The following is a 23,799-nucleotide window of genomic DNA, read 5'->3' on the forward strand; positions in this document are numbered from 1 at the left end:
ATATTGGCTTGACCACCCGTCCCGCGTTCCAAAATCTGCACTAAAAATATTCAAGCACCTATGGTAGCCCGCTATGTTCAACTCTAACAAACTGAAGAGGATTTATTCTAGTGCATTATCAATATGACGAAACCTAATCTGTTCATATCACCAACCCGAGTTTGCGCGCACACACACACACACACACCCAACCCGAGTTTGCGCGCACACACACACCAAAACCCCCCCACCCCAACCCGAGTTTGCGCACTCAAAAAGGAGGTGATCAGTTTAGCTGGCGAGGACTCAAAGATATTGGTCAGCAGGGTGAGAATCTTGCACTGCTGTAAAGGAACAGTGTTGTCCGCCTGCCACCTTTCACAAGTGCTACATCCTTTTGCAAAAGCACCTAGAAGCCATTCAGTTTGTAATACATGCAACACATGAAATGGCCCTTGCACATGTCTTTGAAGTGACTGACTAGTATTAAGAGAGGGACTTGGCAGTTTCTCTCTCAGGTAACACCTCTCTGCATCGTCTAGCGAATGAGCATTGGCACCTCTGAGGGAAACATGAGGGGTGCGGTAAAGCCTCTTGGGAGTGTAAGGCCCGTAGGACAAGTCTTCGCTGTAGGGCAGGGAGAGGTTGTAAGGATATTGCCAGAGTGGCGGACTGTTTGGCTGAGTGTGGCTTAGTCTTTGATTCTGGTGCTGCAACCTGCGTCCTGTGTGGGAGTCCTGCTGCAGAGTCTGTTAACTCTGTCCACAAGGAAAGGAGAAGCCAGCTGAACAAAACACTTGCCACCAGCGCAGCGTGGCGGAGTGTTTTGCCGAGTGTCCGGCCGAAGTGGAGAACAACAGCGGGACGGCGTGGTTCGTTTAACTAACTGTTGGAAAATATTTGCCACCCAATCCAGCAGTGGTGACCTGTTCGGAGCGGTAGAGGGCGGCCTACCTTAGTGGATCTTCGAACAGGTGCTGTGGAGCCTGGTGTGGAGTTGGAAATCATGAATCCGCGACCAGGCGAGATGTTAAAGGAGAGGGCTAGAGTATTGATCTATCCAATGACTCTGCTAATAACGCTGCTGTTAAAACGAGAAGTAACCCAATTAAGATCATTGGGATTTGATCTTACACAGCCCACAATTCCACCTAGTTTGTCTAAACCTCTATATGTACCAACAAGGGCGGACTATAAATATTTGAAAAACACAAGCCCTATCAATAGACGTAGGTGGTCGCCAAGGAGAAATCCTAGTGAAAGAGAATTGAAGCAAAGCAAAGTTCATGAGAGGCGTTCCCACAAGAAGGAAGGGAGGGAAGGGTTGCACCACTATTCGCGACGAACCCCTGATACTGGAAGAACTGACTGATACAGGAGCCCGCCAAGAAGGGAAGAACAGAGGCCGTCTTTAAAGGGAAGATCTGACTAGAAACTCACCAAGAAGGGAAGATCAGAGGCCGTCTTTAAAGGGAAGATGTGACTAGAAACTCACCAAGAAGGGAAGATCAGAGGTTGTCGTCAAAGGGCACAGAAGAAAATTGGAAGTAGCTGAGGGGCCTGGTGGCGGATAAGATTAAAATGCCATAGGCCACGACCTCGACTGCAGTAAAGCCTCTGACAATTGCATCGTGGAATACAAGGGGCTTTACTCACCTCTTTACTTAAGGGGGTTATAAAATCAAAGAGCATGACATATTTTGTCTACAGGAAACCTGGTTGCGTGATCCTCCAATTGTGGAGGGAGATTCTAGCCCTTTAAATCCGGCAGTCAAGGGTGATAAAGGAAGACCGATGTCAAGTCTCTTAATTCTTATCAAAAATCAATTACAGATCATAATAGTGGAGGAATTAAACCCGACCCGTCTAATTCAAATCTTAGTGGGAAGATGAGAAACCAACAAGGCCATAACCCATAAGACATTTGTCATCTTTAATCTTTATTGGAATCCTGGAAGCATGGAAAGCTTAAGATTTCCAGACCAGGTGGAAAAATGGATTGACCATTGCAGGCTAGAATGGCCTGACCCCTGGTGTGTGATATGTGGAGTCCTGAATTCTAACTGCTTTGATAAAGGGGGAGAGCACCTTAATTGTGACTGTCACAGCCACACCAGCTGAAAAAAGAGGGTACCAATGGATTGCAACTGCGTAAGCCAAATATCTGCACATCCTCAATGGTACCACATTGGGAGAGATTCCTGCAAAAATAACAAGGAAACATCGTGGAGGAGGTCAAGTGTTGGAATACATATGTATTTCGGAGGAGATGATTTCCCCAACAAATAAGATGGTAGTGGAACATATGAATGACAGCGACCATAACCTACTTTCTGTTACCTTGAGGCCAGTTTGAAATACCTTTTAGCTACACTGACTTGGGGACAATGGAAGTAACGATAGGGAGGAATCGATTAAGAATTCCTCCTCCAAAATTGACCGGGTTGATTAACGGCTTGATTTCCTCGGTGAGGCATCTTCAGGTGGGGGGGGCAGTCGGAACAATTAATTATTTGAGCCTCTTTAAATCTTTTGATGCGAAAACCAGTTGATCTGGGTTGGGAAATTTATCTCACCGTCATGCGTATGGATGGCCAGGTTGCCCATCAAAAGAAGCTCAAGAGGCAACAACTCAACATCCTAAATACGATTGCTCCCACTCAGCGACATTACAAAAGAAAAAAATATGGCAGTATTACCATAATTGGCTACGCCGCCACAAAAAGATGCAAGGGAGGCACGATGCAGAGAAGATGTTGGTAACATTGAGAAGCTCGAATATGTCGGAGATGTGGAAATTGATAAACCAGTTGGATACTCCCAAGGACACACTAATGATGACTCCTATTTTACCTGAGGTTTGGATTTCTCACTTTGGCTCTTTTTTTGATCCAGCAGAAAGAGTTTCGACATCAGGTACCTCTAATGTGGAGTGGGGGCTAATAGACACCTCTGTGGAAGCAGTTGTAGATATTATCCAAAAATAGTCCCGGTCGAGAGCCTGTTGCCCAAATGGACTTAATAACATGACCTTGAAAAAGGATATAGTGCAATGGGCCAGGTTTCTGTCAATTCTCTTTGCCTACATCTCTAAATCTCACAAGATCCCTTGCTCATGGAAAGAGTCTATAATCATCCCCATTCACAAAAAGGCAAGTCGGATGGAACCATCAAATGATTCTCATTGCCCTGTTGGATGTTGTGGGAAAATTCTTTGGAACTCTAATATTAAAATCTTTATGGGCATGGGCGGAATCTTCTGGCCACTTGGACCCGTTGGCAATCAGGGTTTGTGAAAGGGATTGGGACTGCTCTTAACATTTTCATCTTAAACCTATTAAAGAGTCGTACTGAAAGGAGAAAAGATCAGAAAATCTACATTGCGTTTATCGATCGCACGCATTTGATACCATCTTGCATCCCTTATTATGGTGTAAACTCACATTGGGAGTGTCTGATTTTTTTTTTTTTTATTTTTTTTATTTTTCTTTTATTGGCACCAATCAAGGACTTCCATCAAGATACAACTGTGAAAATACGACTCAATAACGCAAGATTTCTAACCAGAGCAAGATCTACTAATAAAGGCCTAAAGTAGGGGTGTCCGATGGCACCAGAACTATTTAATCTTTTCATCTCCGATGTAGATTCAGCATTTGTGGATATTAGATGTTTCCCTCCGTCATTAGCAGATATGAAATTAGGAAGACTCATATGCGCGGATAATGTGGTCCTTATAGACCAGACCCCAGTGGGCCTTCAGAGACAATTAGATGCCCTACAGGCCTATACAAGCAAAAACAGACTTACCATCAATCAAAACAAATCTGTCATAATGCCCCTGGGTGTTCAAAAAGGGCAAGTGAGAGCCAAAAAGTTGAACTGGTACTTGTTTGGGGTAAAAATTCCAGTGGTTCATTCACTTGTATATCTGGGGGTTTGCCTGAATACGAGTATGGTGGACATCCCAAGATATCAAGTCCTAGCAAAAAAAGCTATAAACTTGGCAAGCTTGTGTTTAGCCTAATTCCTTTGATCAAATTTTATAAATCCAATGTTATTCCGATCCTAACATATGGGGTGGAAACTTCTCTGAACTTTGAAATGAAGAACTGGTGAAAGCTGGAGGGTAGTTTCTGGAAAAGGACATTGAGATTGCATAAAGACACCCCCATAAAGGCTGTTAGAATGGAATTGGGCCTGACCTCCCTGGCGGCAATAGATGAATAGAAGATGCTTTCCTTTTTTAAAGACTCCAATGGATCTCAGTTTGAAGTTAGGCCCAACATACCATGGCCATTGAACTTCAAAGATGGGGATATTGAAGAAATAATTATTAAATACTCAACATCTAAAGCAGTCGGCCCCAACGGTTTGACATATCAAGTCCTTAACAATTAGCCCAAGATGTGGTCACACTATATCGGTTATTCGGGGCAATCCTTTTAAGGCAAACCTTTTCACCACCTTGGAAAGTCACCCTGGTCATTCCTTTCTGCAAGAGTGGGGATCGTCGAACAGCAGCGAATTATCGTCCAATCGCCCTGCTCGACATAGAAAGTAAGATCTTTATGAAACTCTTGTTGAATGAAGTGACTCTATGGATAGAAAGGCAAAACATCCTGCCCCACTTTCAGACAGGCTTTCGAAAGGATGTGTCAACAACTCTGAATGGTCTGATTCTTAGTCTAGTAAGTGAACAGACAGAGGGGAAAAGGGTCATTATCCATGTATGGAGCGTGGGTCAACCTCTCGCAAGCTTTTGACCAGGTGGAGAGAGCTCTCCTTTGGAGCAAACTGCCCGAAACTTTGTTGGGGATGCTGGTGGAACTTCATAGAGAAACCAAAGTTAAGAGTCTGTCTGGACGAACAAAGGCATCTCTCAGAAACTATTGAGGTAGAAAGGGGGATCAGAAAAAGGTGTCTGGGTGCCCCCCTTTTCTTTAACCTCTTCTTAGCGGATATGGGTGTCTCCTTAGTATCGTCTGTATTGGCCAGCCCTGTGTTAAATGGAAGAAAGATCTTTTGGCTGGCCTATGCAGATGATATTGTGGTGTTGGAAAGAACAGAAATTGGGCTCCAGCGATTATTAACCAACTTGGCTGAGTATGCAGGAACAAACAAGCTTTCAATAAATCCCATCAAATCAAGAATCGTGGTTTTGAGACAACCTAAAAAAAAATCAAATATTCAAACTGTTTCCGAGATGGCCAAAGGATTCAAAGGGTAGAGGTGGTGAAATACTTGGGATATAATATCTATGCCCCCCCCCCCTGCCCATTATAAATTTGAGGCCGAGGTTGCTACAAATAGCACAGAGTGCTGCCCAAATGCTCAAACTGAATTTCAAATTTTGTAAGTTTTCGATTCTGCCGCTGGTTACATTTTACTTACTAAAAATAGTCCCTGTAATCCTGTATGTATTGCAAGCTAAACCGCAGCTTTGGTCTATTAATTGGAACATATTTGAAGCTCAGCTATGAAAGAAGGCACTAGGTCTCCCTGCTTGTACTCCAAGTTGGAGCCTCAGGTTCGAACTTAGTCTTAAATCCTTGGGATGTATGGCAAATTGGAAGATAATTTTGCTATACCGGGAGATCGTTATTGGAAATAAGTCCACTCTTTACGGGGACATCAGGTGTCACATGGTGCATTCTAGGTTGGCCATCTTGGCAGTACTACAAAGCAGAGTAAGTGAGTCTCTGCACAAGGTTTACCTAGATGAATATACCCTAATATGTAATCCATTAAACGTTAAAAAGAAATTGGAAACTGGTCTGAATAGAGACAATTGAGAAGGTTAGAATGTCTTCTTCTAAAAATCCCTTTTTACAGGGTGAGAAGAAACTCTGTTGTCGCTCTGTGCCTCATGAAATTCCCGGACAGAATGATACGCAAGAACTTCCTAAGGATCAGACTAAACTTGGCACACTGTAGAGAAGTACTAGTAAGACGGAAGCAGGGAGACAGAGCTAAACAACTTTGTAAAGTATGTGCTGTTCCAGCAAAGCAATCACTTGGGGACTTACTGATGGAATGTGAAGGTACGTGGAACTTGCGGCTGGCACTTTTCAGGAAATATGTGCGACATGAGGAAGATCTCCTCTCAGAATCCTTTTGGCAAAGGCTGATCTTGGGACATAACGCCACATTGACATCAGCAGTGGTTCGAGTGCTAAAAATGTGTGAAATAACCATTTGAAACTTAAAGAAGTTAAAAATATAAGGGTTAGAGATCAAATTTCGAGCAAGGGTCATTTTATTTATTTGTAGTTCGAGGGAAACATATCTTGCTGGTATATTGCTTTTCCTCTTTTTTTTTAATCTCATTTCCCCTTTTAAGTGTTGTGCTTGTTGAGTTAAAGGAAAAATGTTTATTTAAGAATATATAAAAACAAACTGTCTCTTTTTTTTTCTCTTGTCATTCCAATTTAGACATTGTAAAGGCTTAATGTTGAGCCAAATACAAATTAAAAAAGAAAAGAAAACGTATAGATGAACTGCCCAAGGGGGGGGTCTGTGTGTTTGAAAAAAGCTTTAAGTAAATTTAGGGAACCTGGATTGATTCAGTGGGAAGTAAAGTGCCAAAATCTTCAAGACAATTTGGGGGCATCATCTGATACTCTGATTAACAATCCTGACAATGTAAAAAAGAAACTATACTCTCAGGATTGGTTTAGAACAGAGGAGGATAGACTTGTTTACACGGCATATGGGAAATCGTGGGAGGATAGTAGAAAACCAAACTCATTACCGAGCTATCTCCGATTATTTCCTCACTGGTTTTTTAGGGACCAATTCTTTAGATTTCGATTGAACGTATTAAAGACGAAGGAAACCTTGTTGCAACGGGCCCTTGAGGCAGGTCCCCTCAGATGTAGACTATGCAAAGAAGATGGCTGGATTGAAAACTTGCAACATTTGGTAATAGATTTTATGGCTTGGTCATCACAAAGAGAGCTTCTAATGACTGATGTAGTAAACAAGTACGGGTATAGACCCAGGGACGTATGGTGGAAGATGATCCTGTCGGGTGACAAAATACCAATAACTCTGGCTTTGGTGAAATTGTTAATTGTGATCCAGGAAAAGTTAGTTGATGATGGATGAATTTCTGTTAAACATTGTACTTGTTTTTTCTTGCTTTTCGTAACAAAAGATAGATTTGTGATTAAAGGTTGTTGGTTCTATAACCATTTAAATCATGTTAAATAAATTTAAAATTTAAAAAATATGTGCCAGAGTGAGCATAGAGTTGCATTATGGCATTGGGCACTAGAGGACTGAAGCAAATGGTTCATAATGCCCTTAGCACAGTCCGGGCATTCTAGAAGACATTCAGTGTGATGTGGAGCGATGGTCAAGGGGGTTTGTATAGAGTGACTGGTCTGCCTTAATCCCTTGCGCGACACAACCCTGCTTTTTGCAGTTGTGATTTCCTGTTAAAGATGACATGCTGATGACTGGCTTGTGTTTTTGCGTTATGCACCAATCACTCTTCTAATCTGCTTTTCTAAACCTTGCATTTGTGAGCCAAAAGTGCAATTCAAATCCCTGGTCTCCATTGAAATGTCATTCCTGTCCATTTTTAAACGAGCGTTGCTTGCATTGGCTTTTGCACTTTGATGGGATCCCAGTTTGTCAGCTTTTTTATACATTTGTTTTTTGTTGCTGATTGATTTAATATTTGTTCGTTTATTGTCCTGGATCTTAAAGCATTTGAACATAATCGCACAATATGAGTTTAAAATAAAAAAATGTTATCCTCTGCGTCTGTATTTACACAAGTAGCATGTGTGTATTCCTTCTGTCATCTCACTTGCCTTCCCCCTACTCTTGCTGGCCTCTCCACTTGATGGCCCTGTTTTCTCGTTCTCCTTCCTTCATTGCAGTGCTCCACTGTTCACTTTTCTGCCCAGCGCATTTGGCTTCACACCCCTCTTACCTGCCCTCCTTTTTTTTTTTTTTTTTTCCTCTGACACAGGGCATGTTCCTGTTGGAGATGTAGAAAGAGGCTCGAAGAGTCGCCTACGTAATCGCTACGGTGAGATCATGCCAGTATATCGCCGTGACAGTCACCGTGAAGTGCAGGCCGGGAGCCACGACTACCCTGGTGAAGGAATATACTTGCTGAAGCTTGACAACTCATACTCACTCCTGCGCAACAAGGTGCTCTACTTCCATGTGTATTACACCAGCTGAGGCCGGCACCTTCGTGACGATAGGAGTAGGGTGTTGTGAAGGTGGATAAAGCAGGGACTGCAAAGTTTCACAGAGAACAGCCACCTTAGGCTGAAGGTTTTGCATTGCTTTCTGGCAACACAGAACTGAGGCTATCACTCACTTAAGCCCTGGTTTGTAATGAAAGCTGATAACAGTATCTTACACCATGCCCTCTCTGCCGCACCCCACGCCACCATTTGGCTTGGCTATGCCCTCACTTTCTAGGGAGCATAGGAATAATATGAGAGCTCACACAACAGTGGGGTAGAATGAAAACTGGCTCAGCTGAAGCCTTGGCTGGTGAAATGGCATCTTCAGTGCCACAGGGTCCAGGCTGTCTCCTGTCACCTATAAAAAGAAGACCCTCTTCCCAAGAATCACAAACCTCCCTACCAATCCACCACTGACATCCAATCTGAGAGTGCTGCACCTACATGGGGCCTGCCCAGCCAAGAGCCAGTTTAGATCTTTGGCATGCTGTGCCAGGACCATCATTTGCACACTGCACACATAGCTTACAGATTGCATGGAGTTTTCGGGGGTTGGTAGGTTGATTCTGGGAGCAGCCCCGTGCTCAAATGAGCCAACTAGTGTGGTAGTAATGGTGCAGAGATTGCACAGTACTTTACAAGCCCCCCCCCCTCTGCCCCACACCGCAACACTGTAGCAACTCAAATGTGGCATACCATGTGGGGGAAAAATAGCCATCACTCTTGAGCGAGTTCATTTTGAAAGTCCGCTCCCCTTCAATCTTCAGTTTTGCCTGAAATATTTTTGGCAGAAAGATATGTCACTGATATCCAACAAGTGATTGAGAGCGACACATGCACCTGAGCTGATGATAGCATCTGCATAATCAGGTTTCTTCTACACGCCAAAAACCCACCCCTTGCACTCCCCTGACCCCCACATGCCCATTGCCATTTTGGCACTAGCTGCTCTTGGGCCTTCTTGGTCCTTTAACGTTATTTACACGTTCATAGATCTTTTATGGAATGCCTTGTGGAGGAAATTCAGGTGAAAATAAGGCGGAATATTTTCTCTTTGTTTTATGTGTGATTTATATATTCGCCTTTGTTACCACATTACCCCTTCATCCGTGTTTCTGTTTAGGAACTGGCTAAAACCTTTTCTGTATCTATGTGTATTGTAAGAATTGTACTTGACACTGCTGTTCTGTGGCTCCTTCAGCAGAGCTTCTCTTGGTGGCCGGTTACTCAGGTTTTCTACCTGACAAATGCAGGCTAATGAATGATGCTGAAAAAGCAGACCATTTTCACTTGATTTTTGAAGGAAATTACATCTATGATTTATTTCAAAATGTGAAGAATGTGGAGCATTTACTTCTTCTAAAAGACAATGGATGCTTAAATTGTAGCAGAAAAAAATCCCATCTGCAGATTTGAAGTCGGGAAAATATGTTGTCGGGTCACTCCTCCAGTAGAACAAGACTTTGTGATTGCCCGTCTATGTACCTCTGAGTCTTGTAGTTCTGATTGGTAGTGGGGTAGAACGAAAACTCCCACAATCCTTTAAACGCATGACTCAGTTATTTGTATAAGCTTATGAATCCTGCAGCAGCCATCTGTAATTTGATGAGGAGACGCGATTTTTGTTTTAGATACCCCTTTTGGGTTGAACTCTTGACGCCTCCAAATAGTTAGATCATTGCCTAAGGGGTTCTCGTAGAGAACCTCACCTTTTTATCACTCGTATTAGAATCTAAAGGAGTAGGGCAAACATACTGTCTGGCATGTAGAAAAATTCAGATTTCTCAGTAGCTCTAGCATGTTATGGGTGAAGCCATAGGGATTCGACATATTCCACCTATCACTGTGCCAATGTCCCCAGTCTGTCAGCAAACTAGATGTCTCTGTGAGCCACTTTGCCTCTGTTCAATAAGACTGACCCAAACAGAACTCTTTCCCCCACCACAGAACCCACCCCTGCCCCGTTAACCCTGAGAATGTGATGTTCCTAGCACTAAAAGTCAAAGAATTATTTACAGAAGTGAGTGTGAATTTCCTGTATTATTTTACATTTGACTCAGTGATGGTCAGTAAGGTTTCTTAAGTCACTTAAAATCTTGTGATGCTCCAAAATTAACAGAATAGTAATAATCAAGAGCGCCTCTTAGCTGAATGACTGTCTGTATTTTTGGAGTAAGCCTGGCAGATATTGCCATGGAAGCAGGACAATGCCATATGACTTGGGTCTGATACCACTTTCAGGCACCTCAGCACTTCATTTCCCCAAGGTCAATATATTGAGTACAACAAACGGGTAATAATAGGAACACCGATTATCGTAGGGCTTAGAAGTCGATCTGCATGAACGCTATCACTGTTCAAGAGAGTGGTTGAGGCCTATACTCATTGGGCAGAGCCAGTGCGATCCAACAATACACTGTTAAATAGTTCTACAATCCTTCCTTATAGACTCATTTTGATTGAATGATGCTCTAGCTTCCAGGCGAGCAAACGTGCAATTAATTTTAATAACTTGGCAAAGTGTGTAGAAGCCCACTCATTAAGGTGCTTTCTTAGGTTTCTTATGTTCTCATTTCACGGGCACAAAGAAGTTCTGAACACCGACGTTCTTGACTCCTCTAGAGGGAATTTGTATTCTTGGGATTTAGGATACTTCGTTGTTTTTTTTCTTGAGTTCTGATTGTCCCTCTTTATTTTCTGATGGGCACTTATGAAATAATGTTTGCCTTTTCTGCTAATCTGCCAAACTTTATTTTACATAAATTACTTTTATTCTGTGGATGTTTTCCTTATTTTTGAGGGGTTTTCTCAAAGTAAAGTTATCAATACTTTTTCACATGCTGCGACTGTTCCAGGAAGGTAGCCTCTGAATACCAGCGACGTCCAAGAGCTAAAGATCCCAAATGCTCAGATTGCTGATAAAGCAACATGAAAAACCACATCAGTCAACAGTAAGAGGCCTTTAGAAATCTCTCTTGCCAGTGGAGTATCTTTCTGTGTCATTTGATGCAGAAACCTCATTTGACATTAAAATGATATGCCTCCCCTTTAGGTGCTTGGCATAATATTCAGATTTTCCATTGCTAGCCAAGTACTCACTTGGCAGTAACATTCAAGATGATCAATCCTAAATACCCCATGACTCCGAGAACAATCTTAATCCCATTCTGAATTGTTTAAAGCAGCAGGATTACATTATTGCCTTGTTTCTTTGGCGAACAGGTTGGTTGAACTTCTCACAAAGTTAAATCCGAAGCCTGTACTGCAAATCAATGAAGGCCAAACTGCATTTTAATCACCTACGTAAAGTGCTAATATGTACAAGATTATTTCTTTTTTAACCCTTAAACAAAAAAATATATAAGTACCAAGCAGTAGAATCGCTGTAAATGTGCCAGTTTCCCAGAGTCCACGCTTAAGGAAAATGTAACGCTGCCCGTTTATTTACTGTGTTCCTGAAATCACTGCGATGCACAAAGTAGTGTATTTGACACAGGTGGTTAGGGCATATATTTGGCACTAAGAGAGGTAATTTACTTCTGGATATTTCAGCCTTCAGCACCCTGTTAGAATCACTTTTTAATTTGTCTCAATTTGATGGAGGGCAAGATCTTAAGAAATAGGTGCTAGAAAAACTGTCATTAAGAAAGGTACTGTAAATTATCAGAACCACTTTCCAGTCCAAAAGTACAAATCTCATCTCTTAAAACAAGGTGGACAGTCTTCCCATTTGATGCACTAGAGCAGGAGTCTGCAACCTTCGGCTCTCCAGATGTTTCAGACTGCATGGTCCATGAGCCACAGCTAGCATAGTCAATAGGGAGAGGCCATGGGATTTGTAGTCCAAATCATCTGGAGAGCCAAAGGTTGCAGACCCCAGTACTAGAGCCTTTCTGTTCATCTACAGAAAAAGTTTTTCAATAGAAGGGTATTACTAAGACAGGGAAATCTCTGAAGGCTTTCGCGAACTAGAAGCCTTCCTCTTCTACGTCACAGAAAGAAGTGCTAGGTTTCTCCTTTTGGGAGTTTTTTTGGCTTCCAAACCAGAACCTAGTAACCTCCAGGATTGGTGTGATGAGTCTTCTGGCTCCAACCTAGAAAGCGAACGAGGACCACATAGATGCATTTTGTTGCTTCAACTTAAGGCAACTCTCTTGGATCAGATTTCTCATTCACTGGACACTTCTAGGAGACAATGGAATTGTCACCATGGCACGTTCCTGGTATCTTTCCATTGTTGGAGCTATCTCCGATGTCCCCTGGTAACTAGTTGACTAGCGGCTTGCCTATGTGGGTCTTGGTCTGTACGGTGTGGTACTAACTCATTTGCCCACAGGCCCATTTGCTTGAGGTTTTTTTGTTGCAAACTTTGACTCAAAAGTAGATTGGGGAGAGGGGCTAGGTGTAGGTATATATTAAGGTGGGGGAGGTTACGTGGAACCACCTGCCCCCACTTTTTTGCTATGAAATGTGTAAAAAATGAATTTGAGCAAATGGGCCTCTAACTAATTTTCTCGAGCAAACATTGTAGAACCTATGGTGTGTGTTTGCCAAAAAATGTTCTCTTAGGCCTTCCTCTCCCCTCTATCCCACCTTAGCCAGATGGCACATCAGACTGAGGACTCAACTGCAAACGGGTTTATTCAATAGATGACGAGCAGTAGGTAGACAAACTAAAACCAGAGCTTCTCGGCCACTCCAACTTAAACCCTCTTTCGCCGCAGTCCCAGGTTGCACTTAAGTCCTCAATTCATTGGACTTCCTCTGACCAACCCTATGCATAGACAGTTTGGTTGTAATCTGCCTGTGCCTCTGAAGAAGGGGGTATGTTAACTTTTCTTGATAACAAAGACTAACCAAATTACTTAATAGGGAAGGAAAGCGAGAGACCTGAGTGTCCAGCAGGGTTATCTCGTTTTGCAGCATCCCCCAAGCTGGGAGACGTTCACTTAAGTTTAACTTCAAAATCGTGCCTTTCCCAGCCAGCCTCAGGCAATCTCCATAAACTGGAGTTCACGTGTTGCAGACGCCACCGCAGTTGAAAGAACGGACTATAGTTCTGTAGTACATTGAAAAGGCCTACAAAAGCAAAAGGCAACTCCTCCAAAACTGCAGTCCATGTTGCCTTGCATGGACTGTAGGAGGCAGGATGGTCTCATTTTGGAAGCCCTGGCAATACTCACAGGTCTATTTCCTTCTCTACAATAGTGCCCTATTCCCCACTCTATGCCTCAGCCCCTTTCATTGAATTGGCAGAAATGACCAAACTGTTCTATAATAACATAATGGAAATTATTCCTCCATCCAATGTTTTACAGGGACTATCTTGTGCTTTTTTGCAATCTTGAAGAAGGACAAAGCGGTCTCATAAACCATCCACCACCTTCCAATCGAGAGGTTCGAGGTGGTCAGCCTTGCTCAGATCACCTCTCTTGGGGATAGGACGGTATTGAACCCTAGGCTTGCAGAATGCATATATACGTATCCTGATATCTACTTGCCTACATGACCCCTTCCAATCTGCAGGCGTTTGTCCAGTCCTGTTTTATTTGCCTTGTCTGCCTTGAAGCTCTACCTTCCTCATAATAAAACTAGAGCTACCAGAAGACCAAGCAAAACCCAGGATTGGCTAATCACTAACGTTTGGAATGGATCCTGCTAGCAGCCTACTGAAATGGTTGTCGATGCATGGTTCTTTAGATTTGCTAGAATGGATCAGTGCTTCCATTCCAAAATCTCCCCTGTCTCAAATCTTGCCAAAAGTCATCACCAAGGTAATGGCGACCTTCTTTTGCTTCAGTGGAACATGCATCTACACATGTATCTGTACGGCGATGACTGGCTCATGGGAACTCAAGAAGCAAAGAAGTCCTCCTTGGCTCCTTGAACCATATTCTTGTCTTTTGAACTGTCAGTCATTTTTAAAATCGGTCCACCCCAGCTCACACTCTGAGGCTACATTACGTACGTTGGTCTGATGCGAGACGCCATCATAGCATAATCCTGCCCACCACGAGCCTGGACATTAGCCTTTACTCTCAGAAACTTGTCCAGAACTTTAACTGCACAGACATCTGCAAGAATAATGCTCTTCTGTATCACATGGTTCTGGCACTCTGGTGCTCTTGTGATCGCCTAGCCCCTTTGGCTGGGATGTGCATGAGAAATATTAATCTAAACTAGTGGTGACTGAGAGGCACAATGAGGCCTTTTCAGGCACATGATGTTTGGAGTATGCGAACAAGTGTCTCACCCTCCTCAAGGTACTGATGTCATATCATCTTTCTGGTTCTTGTTGCCTTTTTAGAACCGATCAAGGGGTGTTGATTACTAGCTCTGGCTGAGAAATAAGAATATGTACTCACTACTAGCAGCTAGGTAGTAATAATTGATGGTTGGCGAGTAAGAAACTGTGTGCTGTGTGTATGCATAGAATTGTGCGGGCAGGGGACTTTATATGCTTGGCTAGCAACTTACACCATGAATTTTCAAGCCTTGCGAAAGCTATGTTGAGGGTACCCCTGAGGTTAAACACCCTTGGGTTATTCATCGTATTTTCACAATAGCTGCTGACTTAGTAGGTGCACCCTCCATCTGGGCAGATACACTCGGCTGTCGCACTTAGGCAAAAGATGATCAGGTGTTGGGGCAGTCCCATAATCATTTTGGCACACTGCGCATTCCAGAAATACAACCAGTAGCCCTCCGGAGGATGTGGTAGTGAGCTTCTGGAGGATGCAGTTCATCTCCGTTGGGACTCTCGGACCCTGTTTAGGCATTTTTATTCTGTTCATTACAAGAGTGATCAAGGTAAAGGCACCGCCGACTGCCACCCTTATCAGACAAAAGAAGGCAAATCAGTGAAAGCACCTACGTGCTACTCCTGGCGCCAAATCTTTTACATCTGCCAGAATGTGTGGGGTCGCCTCTTGCATCCTGGAGGGCTTTATACTGAGGCATAATTCTTCTATAGGGTTGCACAAGCACTTAGTAAGAGTTCAAGCAGCTTTGGCCGCTTTGCAGGGGCATGTCAGCAAGAAAGCAGCATGGTAAGCAAGCAAGCAAGCGTGCATGCTTTTCTAGGAATGTCCAGGCTACCTGGATCCATAGGTCTCAGCGCACGGAGGGACCAACAGCGATTTCTCTTTTAGTCAGCTACCTTTGTGCTTCTTTTCTAGGCAAGTGGGTCGAGTTCCGTGTCACACTTAATGAGGATGGATATGTTTGTCTCCTCACACGTGTGCGTTTCTCTGTTTGCTTAATAACACTTTTAATTCAGGGAGTACCATAGATCTTAACTTGGTGAGCTGCGCTTTTTATTCTGCTTGCTGTTATCGCCATCTGTAGGATTAGGCATGTTCGTGCCTCTTTCCCTTGTGAGCTCACTGCAATATTTAAAAAGGAAAAATGTGTGCTTTTGATTGATCTTTCCTTTTATGTCCAAGCTTTTATTAGTTTGATGTCAATCAACAATTTCTTCTGCCTTCCTTATTTCCTGCACCTTTCCTTGAAGCAAGAGAAGAATGAATTGAAAGTGTGCAAGACTCTCAGATACTACTTTGAGTACAGAAAAGACATTGCATCTTCCGATAGCTTTTTTTAAGAGAAAAACTTTGGTGATAATGTTTCTCGCAAGCAAACGTGTAAGGTCTTCATTGCTTGTCGGATTGTGTCATGCATCCTAACATGAGAAAGGCTAATAGCGTCTTCGTAACTAAGGGCAAGGTTTCAGAAGCTTTGTGGTGCCACGTCACTCTAGGTACCAACTTTAGGACATTCATTTGGACTACTCTCTGCCCGTTTTTGTATATTAGTTTACATTGGGCTGTTACAAAGTACGCATGAACGTTGGACCGATCCGTCGAGATATTAGCAAAGTGTACTTTAGGTCATCCATACACCCTTCGCCCAGGTAATCCCACTCGCCAACACTGCTCTATCTTGCGGTATGGACAGTGAGATAGGACTGATGTGTGAGGCATCGTGCTCTAATATATGGCGTCGTTGGTTGGATTGTGTTGCCTCACCTGTGCGTAGGGTTTCCATTTTTCCAGATGTATTTTCCCTTTGATGATGATGTTGCGCTGCATTGCCATACATCCAGTTTATCCCATTTAATATTGCTGTGATATCAGTACAAGACTCTGTGCACTTGTTTGTTGTAAATGGGTTTCTCAAGGTGAAGCTGTGTCTGCCTCTTTATGCTAGGATAGTAGCAGGAGTCAAAATTCCAAGTGGCATGCCACTACTCGGGCATGGAAATGTACTCGCCCCCTTCCATTCTGCACATCCACAAAGCAGAACCTGTTCGTATTCATCAAGAGTCCGTTATCGCTAGCATGTGGCTAGCGGTGATGCATATTTTCAGAGGCAGTGGCGCAAGGCCGGATTATGGTGTTTTGCCTCTGTTTAGTTTTTGGGACACAAGCACTTCTGCAAGGCAACATGGAGGCTAAACTCTTGCATCAACTATCTATGACCATAAAACACTATTTGCCAAGCATGCAAAACAGTAGTGTCATGGACCATCTTTGGGCCGTCTGCACCACCAGCCTTAACCGAAGTGGAGCATTCGGAGAAGATTTAAAATGGGAGCTATCCCCAATGAACACAAAGCTTTAGCTCAATGTGGATGACCACTGGAAATGTGGGAAGAACAGAAATGTCATGGCAATTTGCAGCCACGACCTTGTTTTTGTTGGAGATGCTAGTTTCTGTGGTAGGCTTGCATTTTGTAATGTGGCATTCCCTGATGTATAGGGTCTCACATGCATAGTGCCTGTGGGGCTAAGGTAAATTCGGGGTGAACAATGATGGGGTGTTGCCCTGATCACATTGGGTCCCCTGTAAGTGATTCAGAAGGGATTTTATGGTCTTGTAAAACAGTGAACGAGTGCACCTCAGACCGTAGAACTGTCAGGGTTATTGAAAACGTTTTGGAAATGCTGGCTGCGTACATTCTTTAAAATGCTGCTAGACCAGCAGGTCGATTTTAACTTTTAACTTGCTGTAGAGAAATGCACCCGATCCTTGACTGTGGGTGACAAAAATGTTACCAGCGCTTTATACAAAATGGCAGAGGTCCCCATAAACCCACTTCATATTTGGTGCAATGCGTGGCTGGCTTCCACCCAGAGGCCAGCCACGCACAATGAAACTTGTACTTGACATTTACTGCAAACAGTTTGTTTCGAACATCCCCGACCTTCATAAAAACCCCTCGACTATGCTAGTGGTCGAGTAGATTTTGCGAGGCCTGATATGGTGTTTGCTTTATTTTCAATATGACCCATCAAACTTTCTATATTTTTGCTTTTAGGAAAGAGTACAAGAAAAGCTACAATGAAATATGCACTCCTGGAACTCCTGCCATTATATCATGTGTTGCATCATGGTGTGTAGAAGGTATTACTCTGTTGCCTAATACCCTCACTGCTAGACTAATGGGATTCCCTCCTGTTGCTGGTAAGCATAGGTGCACATGCTCACAGCAAAAAGGCAGAATACCAGTGTGGAGGCCCTTGTGCATGAATAGCCCAACCCACCTGACTGCCTCTACTGATTGCAGCCCTTTCTCTGTGCTCATGGAGATTAAATATAGTTTTACACAATGTGTTCTCCTCACTTAAAGAAGTTTCCTCTTGGTACAGAGAACTTTAAGGCAGTCATTGTATATGTCAGTTGACTTCCTTCAATTCAATCCATTGCTCTCACTTATTTTCCAGATCTGCAATGTTATGGTCCTCACTATTCCATTTGTCGTAGATGATGCTTGGTAGTCATCTAAAAGTACCTGAGATCTACACGTATGCATTGTTGCAGCCAGCTATGACAAGTATTCAGACTGCAATGAATTGCATCTCGAGCTTCTGGAGAAGGGTTGGTGCCCCATTGAAAATGTCCCTTTCTTATTCAGGCATGGAAGTATGCAAGCAGCCTCTGCTTCAACACTCTAAGTGTGGGCTCCTGCATTTCGACTCCCTAGTTCCTGCCCGACCATCATTCCCATGGGCACTTTGTTGTAGTCTTTCTGAGCCCTTGAAAGCTGTCTCACCACCTAAGAGTAATCTTTGATCCAGACTTTTTCTCCATGCTGCAAATCAATGCTGCCAATAAGTGCTGGGCCTTTCTGCTTATGCCTGACAAGCTTGGGCTGGTTCTAGCAGTCGGCCTTACTATCCATGAATATTTCAGTAGTGCTTTACCAGGCCACCGGGCAAATCTATATACCAAATGGAGAAGCATAGAATCGGCCCCGTCTTCAGCCTAATAGAGGCTGATAGTCTGTATATCTACCTTACAGGTCAGTGGTGGCCCACAAAGCTTACCTTGACCTTCCAGAAAACGATCACCACAGAGGTTTCCCTCCTTACCAGACATGTAAGGCTAGAAACCCTAAACACTTTAGGCAGGCTGCGAGCTGACTCTCAGGATTTAGTGGTAGATCTTCGAATAAGCTTTGCTCCTGCAGCTGGGGCTCTCTACCTGGCCTTGGATTGGATCTTCTAAAGTTAAAGATGCACTCAAGATCCATGTGTTTGTCTTCTCCCTTCTCACTTGGGCATTGCGTTGGTTTCTTAATCTTTCATTTCTCGTTAGCTCATGTACTTGCTCCCCACTGAAAAGCATCCTTCAGGCTCATTAGTGTGTGACAAAAAACTTAAAATAACAAATACAATCGCCCTCTTTCATCCAGGACTCTGAAAGAATATCTGCATCAGTGGCCTGCCTCTTGGGAATTGGTATTCCGTGGTATTTGTGAGATTTCATCACTGTGAAGTGATGAAATTGCCTCTATTTAAGCAATCACAAAGTCCCTTTATCTGCCCCCCTCCCCAGATAGCCATACACAACCATTAAAGGATTCCTGAGCAGAATGCACCAGACACACAAGTGCTTGGATGGCCTGAGTCGTTGTCCAGGCCTAACACTGGGCATTGTCCTGAGCAGTCCTTGTCACATGGCAGCAAGGCTCACCAAGGATTGCCAGACAACCTAACACCAAAATCTGCTCCATGGTGGGGTCACGGCCTAAAAAGCATGTAGCCATATTACTGTCTGAGTGTAATTCTCTTGATGGAATTGGTGGCAGTTCCTGGTGATACAAATGCAAACCAGCACCTGGGTCATTCTGGGATAATGGTACTTGGCCATCCAGCAGAATGAACTGAAACCCAGATCTCTGATCCTGCATTACTGAATTGGTATGTTGGCCTCCTATGAGAGTTATTCTGTGAGGAGTATGTTATTTATACATAGATAAGTCTTGTCCCACCCCCTTGGTAAAGCTTGCCGTAAAAGATTCTTCTAAAGTGGAGAAGGTTTCCAGGGCCCGCCTCTCCAAAAACCTGGAGGACTTAATCGCCGGAGTCTTGGTTTCTTTAATCCCAAGGAGGGCTGAACTTTGGTTTCTAAGCACTTGGTGTATCTGGAATTCCAGTCTTCATCTCCTCCAAGTGATCAAGAAGGGAACTTTTCATATGACTCTCATAGATGAGTGGCACCAAGAGGGTTTCCTCCGGATTCTTTTCTGCCCCTCTATCCCACATGTTCAAGTCTGCCAGGGGGATGTGGCAATGAATCTGTGTTCGGATTGCCGCTCTTACTTTCTTGTAGCATCTGATTTCCAACCCAGCGAGGGCAGCTGCTACAAGGGTGCCTTTCAGGGGTTCCAATGTGGCAGACTATGCCTTAAATTCAGGCCCAGCAGGATCTGAGCCATGTTCCATTTCCAGGGTTTGGATGAATCCCCAGGTGTCCTCACTCTTTGCCTTGGGGAGTGGGCACAGGCACTTGCGTTGACCTCATTTTCTTTTAGATGACACAATGACCCTGGGATTGGTGGATCATTTGCTAACCAAAGATGTGTTTCTGACTTTTGTTTTTCAGAAGGTCTTGCCAGGGGTCATATGTCCCAGTGCAAAGCAACATCTTCAACACAGTGGAGTGGCTGTAAAACATAACTACTAAACAAGAATATTGGAAGAGGCAGTGTGCGTCACTCCCCAACAGTAGTATGTTGTCGAGGTCACTGTGACAAGGCCAGGTTCAAGGTCTTTACCATCTAGACAAAAAGGGCAAATATGTGGATTTCTGGGCCTTGGAGTTCTGCGTGAACACTTCTGTACGTTTATCCCAAGATTTTGCAGCCTTGAAATGCTGCAGTCTGCAAATGTGGAAAAGGAAAATCGAGAAATTGCAAGAACCCCTTCCATTAGATTTGTTGAGATGTTTCTGAAAAATTGCCAGAAACTAAACTATCTTCACTTTGTGTTAGAGGGACATGTGGCCGGGAGTATGGCCTAGGGAATCGCGATTTGCAGACAGACCTGGCTGACCTGCTCCTGTGTGCAATGGTAAATGGATGCACACCTTTCAATGGCAAATGTCCTCTTGGCCCACCATAGAAGGTACTGACCATCTGTAAAGAGACTGGTATCTAGCTCCCTGGATGTCTTCTTGAGCCTTTGGAGGAGTTCCATGTCTCTCATGCTCGCCTTGCAGTTCCCTTGATCTCCATATTCTGCTAAATAGTTGGTAGGTCCCGGTCGGCCTTCCATGTCTGTAGACACCCAGGCGGTCCAACAGATTTTAGTCCTCTACACTCCCTGGAACTAGCGCTGGAACCTTCAAACCTGTTACCTCTGAAAGTCAATCTCTTAGAATTGCCCAGCTCACCCTCCTATTTGGGTTTTGCACGCTTAAATTCTCTCCACCCAGCCCCCACCCTGTATTCAATGAGTTCTTCAGTTCAGCCTTCCGTCTTCGAGACGATCCATCAGCCATACTGAACGCATCTCTCTATCAGTGTCTCTGGTACTGTAGGATTGGTTAGAAGAGCTGAGGCCATGGTAAACGGTCAAACCTTTGGGTAGGGTTCAGGGCACCTACGGGGCAATGCCAAGACTTCAGGCTTTCTAATACTTGTTCTGCTGTTTGCTGTGCAAAGTCCTTCATACCGGTCTCATACTGTGGGGTTGCCCAAGAATTCAGAAGAAAGGAAGTCAATACAACTAGGGGTTTATGAGCAATTACAGTAACTGTACTTGTCGGGGTGCCTTGCTGGCCGACTGGGCCCATAGGTGTATGGAGAGTCTTCCCAATAGACCAGTACCTCTGAAAGGTTAATAGGAATGCAATAGTAAGTTGCTGTACTGAGGTTGGACTAGTAATGTCTTATTTGATCCCAAGCAAACAGCCTTTCAAAACGTATGTAACATTCTCTTGTCAATTTCCCTACCTTTGAGTAGATCAGTCTGTCTCTAATCAGTGATTGGCCATGGAAAAGGTCTGTAGCTATGTCAAGGGGCCTTTCTTAAAAAACTGTTTCCACGTCCACACCACCTGCATTTGCCTTTTGCCATTTGCCATGGGGGGGGGGGCTCCCGTTGAAAGGCTAGAGGGAGAGGTTGGCTTTTGGTAATGTTCATTTTCTATAGGGGAGCTCAGCTGTTTATCTTTAGGCAACCCTGGTATTGAGTATACAGATTACTTATTATGCTATTAGTGTCTTATATTTAAATTAATGCTTCAAATAGAGAGAAGGCCAGTATATCTATAAATAGAATTTTAATATGTGCACCAATCACTGGGATCTATGTACCCAGGCCACCAAGCACACATGTATAGAGGAAATCTGTGTTTCGTTTAATGCAAGTTCTGTGTTCAATGTGTGTCCAAACCGCTAAAGCCATTTTATAAAGAAGCCGTAAATACACAACAGGGTCCGAGGGAGAACACTTTTTATTTTTCTATAGTCTGTGTGCCCTCGTTTTCATTGCAGGTGCTGTATTGTGCTCCCCTTTGTACTGTTCCCTGCAGGAAGCCACGAGTGATGTTCCCTGTGCCTCTTGAGTGTGAAATAGCTGCTTATGCATTGTGTCAAGTCCTGTACATAATTATAGACTTATGAATACATACGTTTTATTTAATCTGATGTCAAACTGAATGTTTTTTTATGGTCTCACGAACACTTTTAAAAGAGTTTTGATATATATTTATAGAATGACCACTGTTACTAGTGTCACTGCATATTTATGTTTGGAATAGGTTTTGTGATTTTTGTCTGGCTTTATTTTTTTATTTTTGGTTCTAGACTTGGCTGTTTGAAAATAAAAAATGTTAATTCCGAGTGTTTTCATTTTAGAAAGCGTGTGATGGAAATGTTTTGGGGGTAGGGGTGTTTGCATGCTTCCCATTGGTTGGGCTGGGGCTTAGAATTGGTTAAGCCACCAATGAAAATTCAATGTTGTGGTTATTGTCACAAATTGTTGAGCAGTACCCAAAGGGGAGTTTTTGGTAGAATGTGTTGCAAATTGTGCATTTTAAAGAATGTGTGTTGATTAACACTGGTCAAGACTGCTAACTGCACAGTGAAGTAACTCATCAAACTGTCCCACTTTGACCAAAAAAACGAGTCCACAATAGAATGCTGGTCCTGCGGTTCGGGCATTGCTATATAGGCCTGACCGAGTGCACACAGCATGTATGCACATGGCCTTTATAAAGTTCATTCAGGCAATTTACCAAGTTCAACGCGAATAGCAGTAGAGCATGCAAGCTTCTCTTAAACAGATAAAGTCAATGTAACAAAGTGACTTCCTTAGGCTGCGGGTAAGTTCCATTAGCTTTATTACATCTTCTTATATTTGCATCAGGGAAGCTTATCAGGAACAGTTACAAGGAACAGCCACTGGCTCCCATCACCCAGGCAGGGGCTCTCCAGCTGCCTGGGCTGAGACCCCTCACCACAAGCATTGCCTCACTCGCACCATAACATACCGCCTTACATCACATGCGTCTACATTCACTGCCAAGCGCATCATAACGGTCAACACTCGCAGCACTAGAGAAAAGGGATGCAGCACTTGCAGAAGTTCAAGCTTTCCCCCACACATCTCAGGCTTCACCTCAACACTTTCAATGCGCAGAATATGTGCAGCATCAGCACTAAATGCTACCCTACCGCGACAAATGATAACATGAAAAGTAACCGGGCAAACATCCATCACACAGAGCGCCAGTATAGCACACAGGTTTCTCAAATACCTTTTGCCGAATCACCTGTACGTATATGGTTTATGTGAAATAGACACCAGATCTGCACCAAGGGGTCCACAAAGCTGGGATCAGATTGGGCAGTAGAATGCACCGCCTGGGGCGCATGAGCAGTACAATTAATTAAGAACCCTGGTGAAGATACATGTGGGGAATGTATTGAAGTGGAGAGTACATTTATGGATTTAGTACACCTCCATTTTATTAGGCACTGCGAGGATTGGTGTTGTAAATTCGTTATGTATTTTGAGTTGGGCTTTGAAGTCTCTGTAACTGGGCTATCAGGCTGGGAACCTAGCTCAAGACTGCAGTGCCTGTGGTGGAGAGGATTGAGCGGCAGTGGGAATCTCATACACTCCCTTGGTGATGTCTGCATCACCCAAGCCTTTCATCGCTTTGACTCTTGAGTGATGTTAAAAATCCTGCTACGCTTCCCATGACTAGAGATTGCACTAAACTGAGGTTACCCATCCAGGGGGTTTGTTGTCCAAACAGCAGAGATAACTGAGGATAAGCTTAGACTCTCTGAGCTCCTGGCACTGTGTTAATT

The 23,799-nt window shown here is 43.6% G+C and overlaps 1 protein-coding gene across 2 annotated transcripts in view; it reads left to right on the top strand.

Annotated features, from left to right (window-relative positions):
• TMED8 (transmembrane p24 trafficking protein family member 8) overlaps positions 1–22,323 on the top strand; it is a 71,768-nt gene extending 49,445 nt beyond the window's left edge. For both annotated transcript variants that reach the window (XM_069637998.1, XM_069637999.1), the window contains exon 6: positions 7,964–22,323. In XM_069637998.1, coding sequence (XP_069494099.1) covers positions 7,964–8,181 — 218 coding nt within the window. In that variant the 3' untranslated portion in view covers positions 8,182–22,323. The remainder of the gene's footprint in view (positions 1–7,963) is intronic.
• The last annotated feature ends 1,476 nt before the right edge of the window (positions 22,324–23,799 follow it).

Source organism: Ambystoma mexicanum, chromosome 14, assembly GCF_040938575.1.
Source record: "Ambystoma mexicanum isolate Mex_15411 chromosome 14, UKY_AmexF1_1, whole genome shotgun sequence".
Lineage (NCBI taxonomy): Eukaryota > Metazoa > Chordata > Amphibia > Caudata > Ambystomatidae > Ambystoma > Ambystoma mexicanum.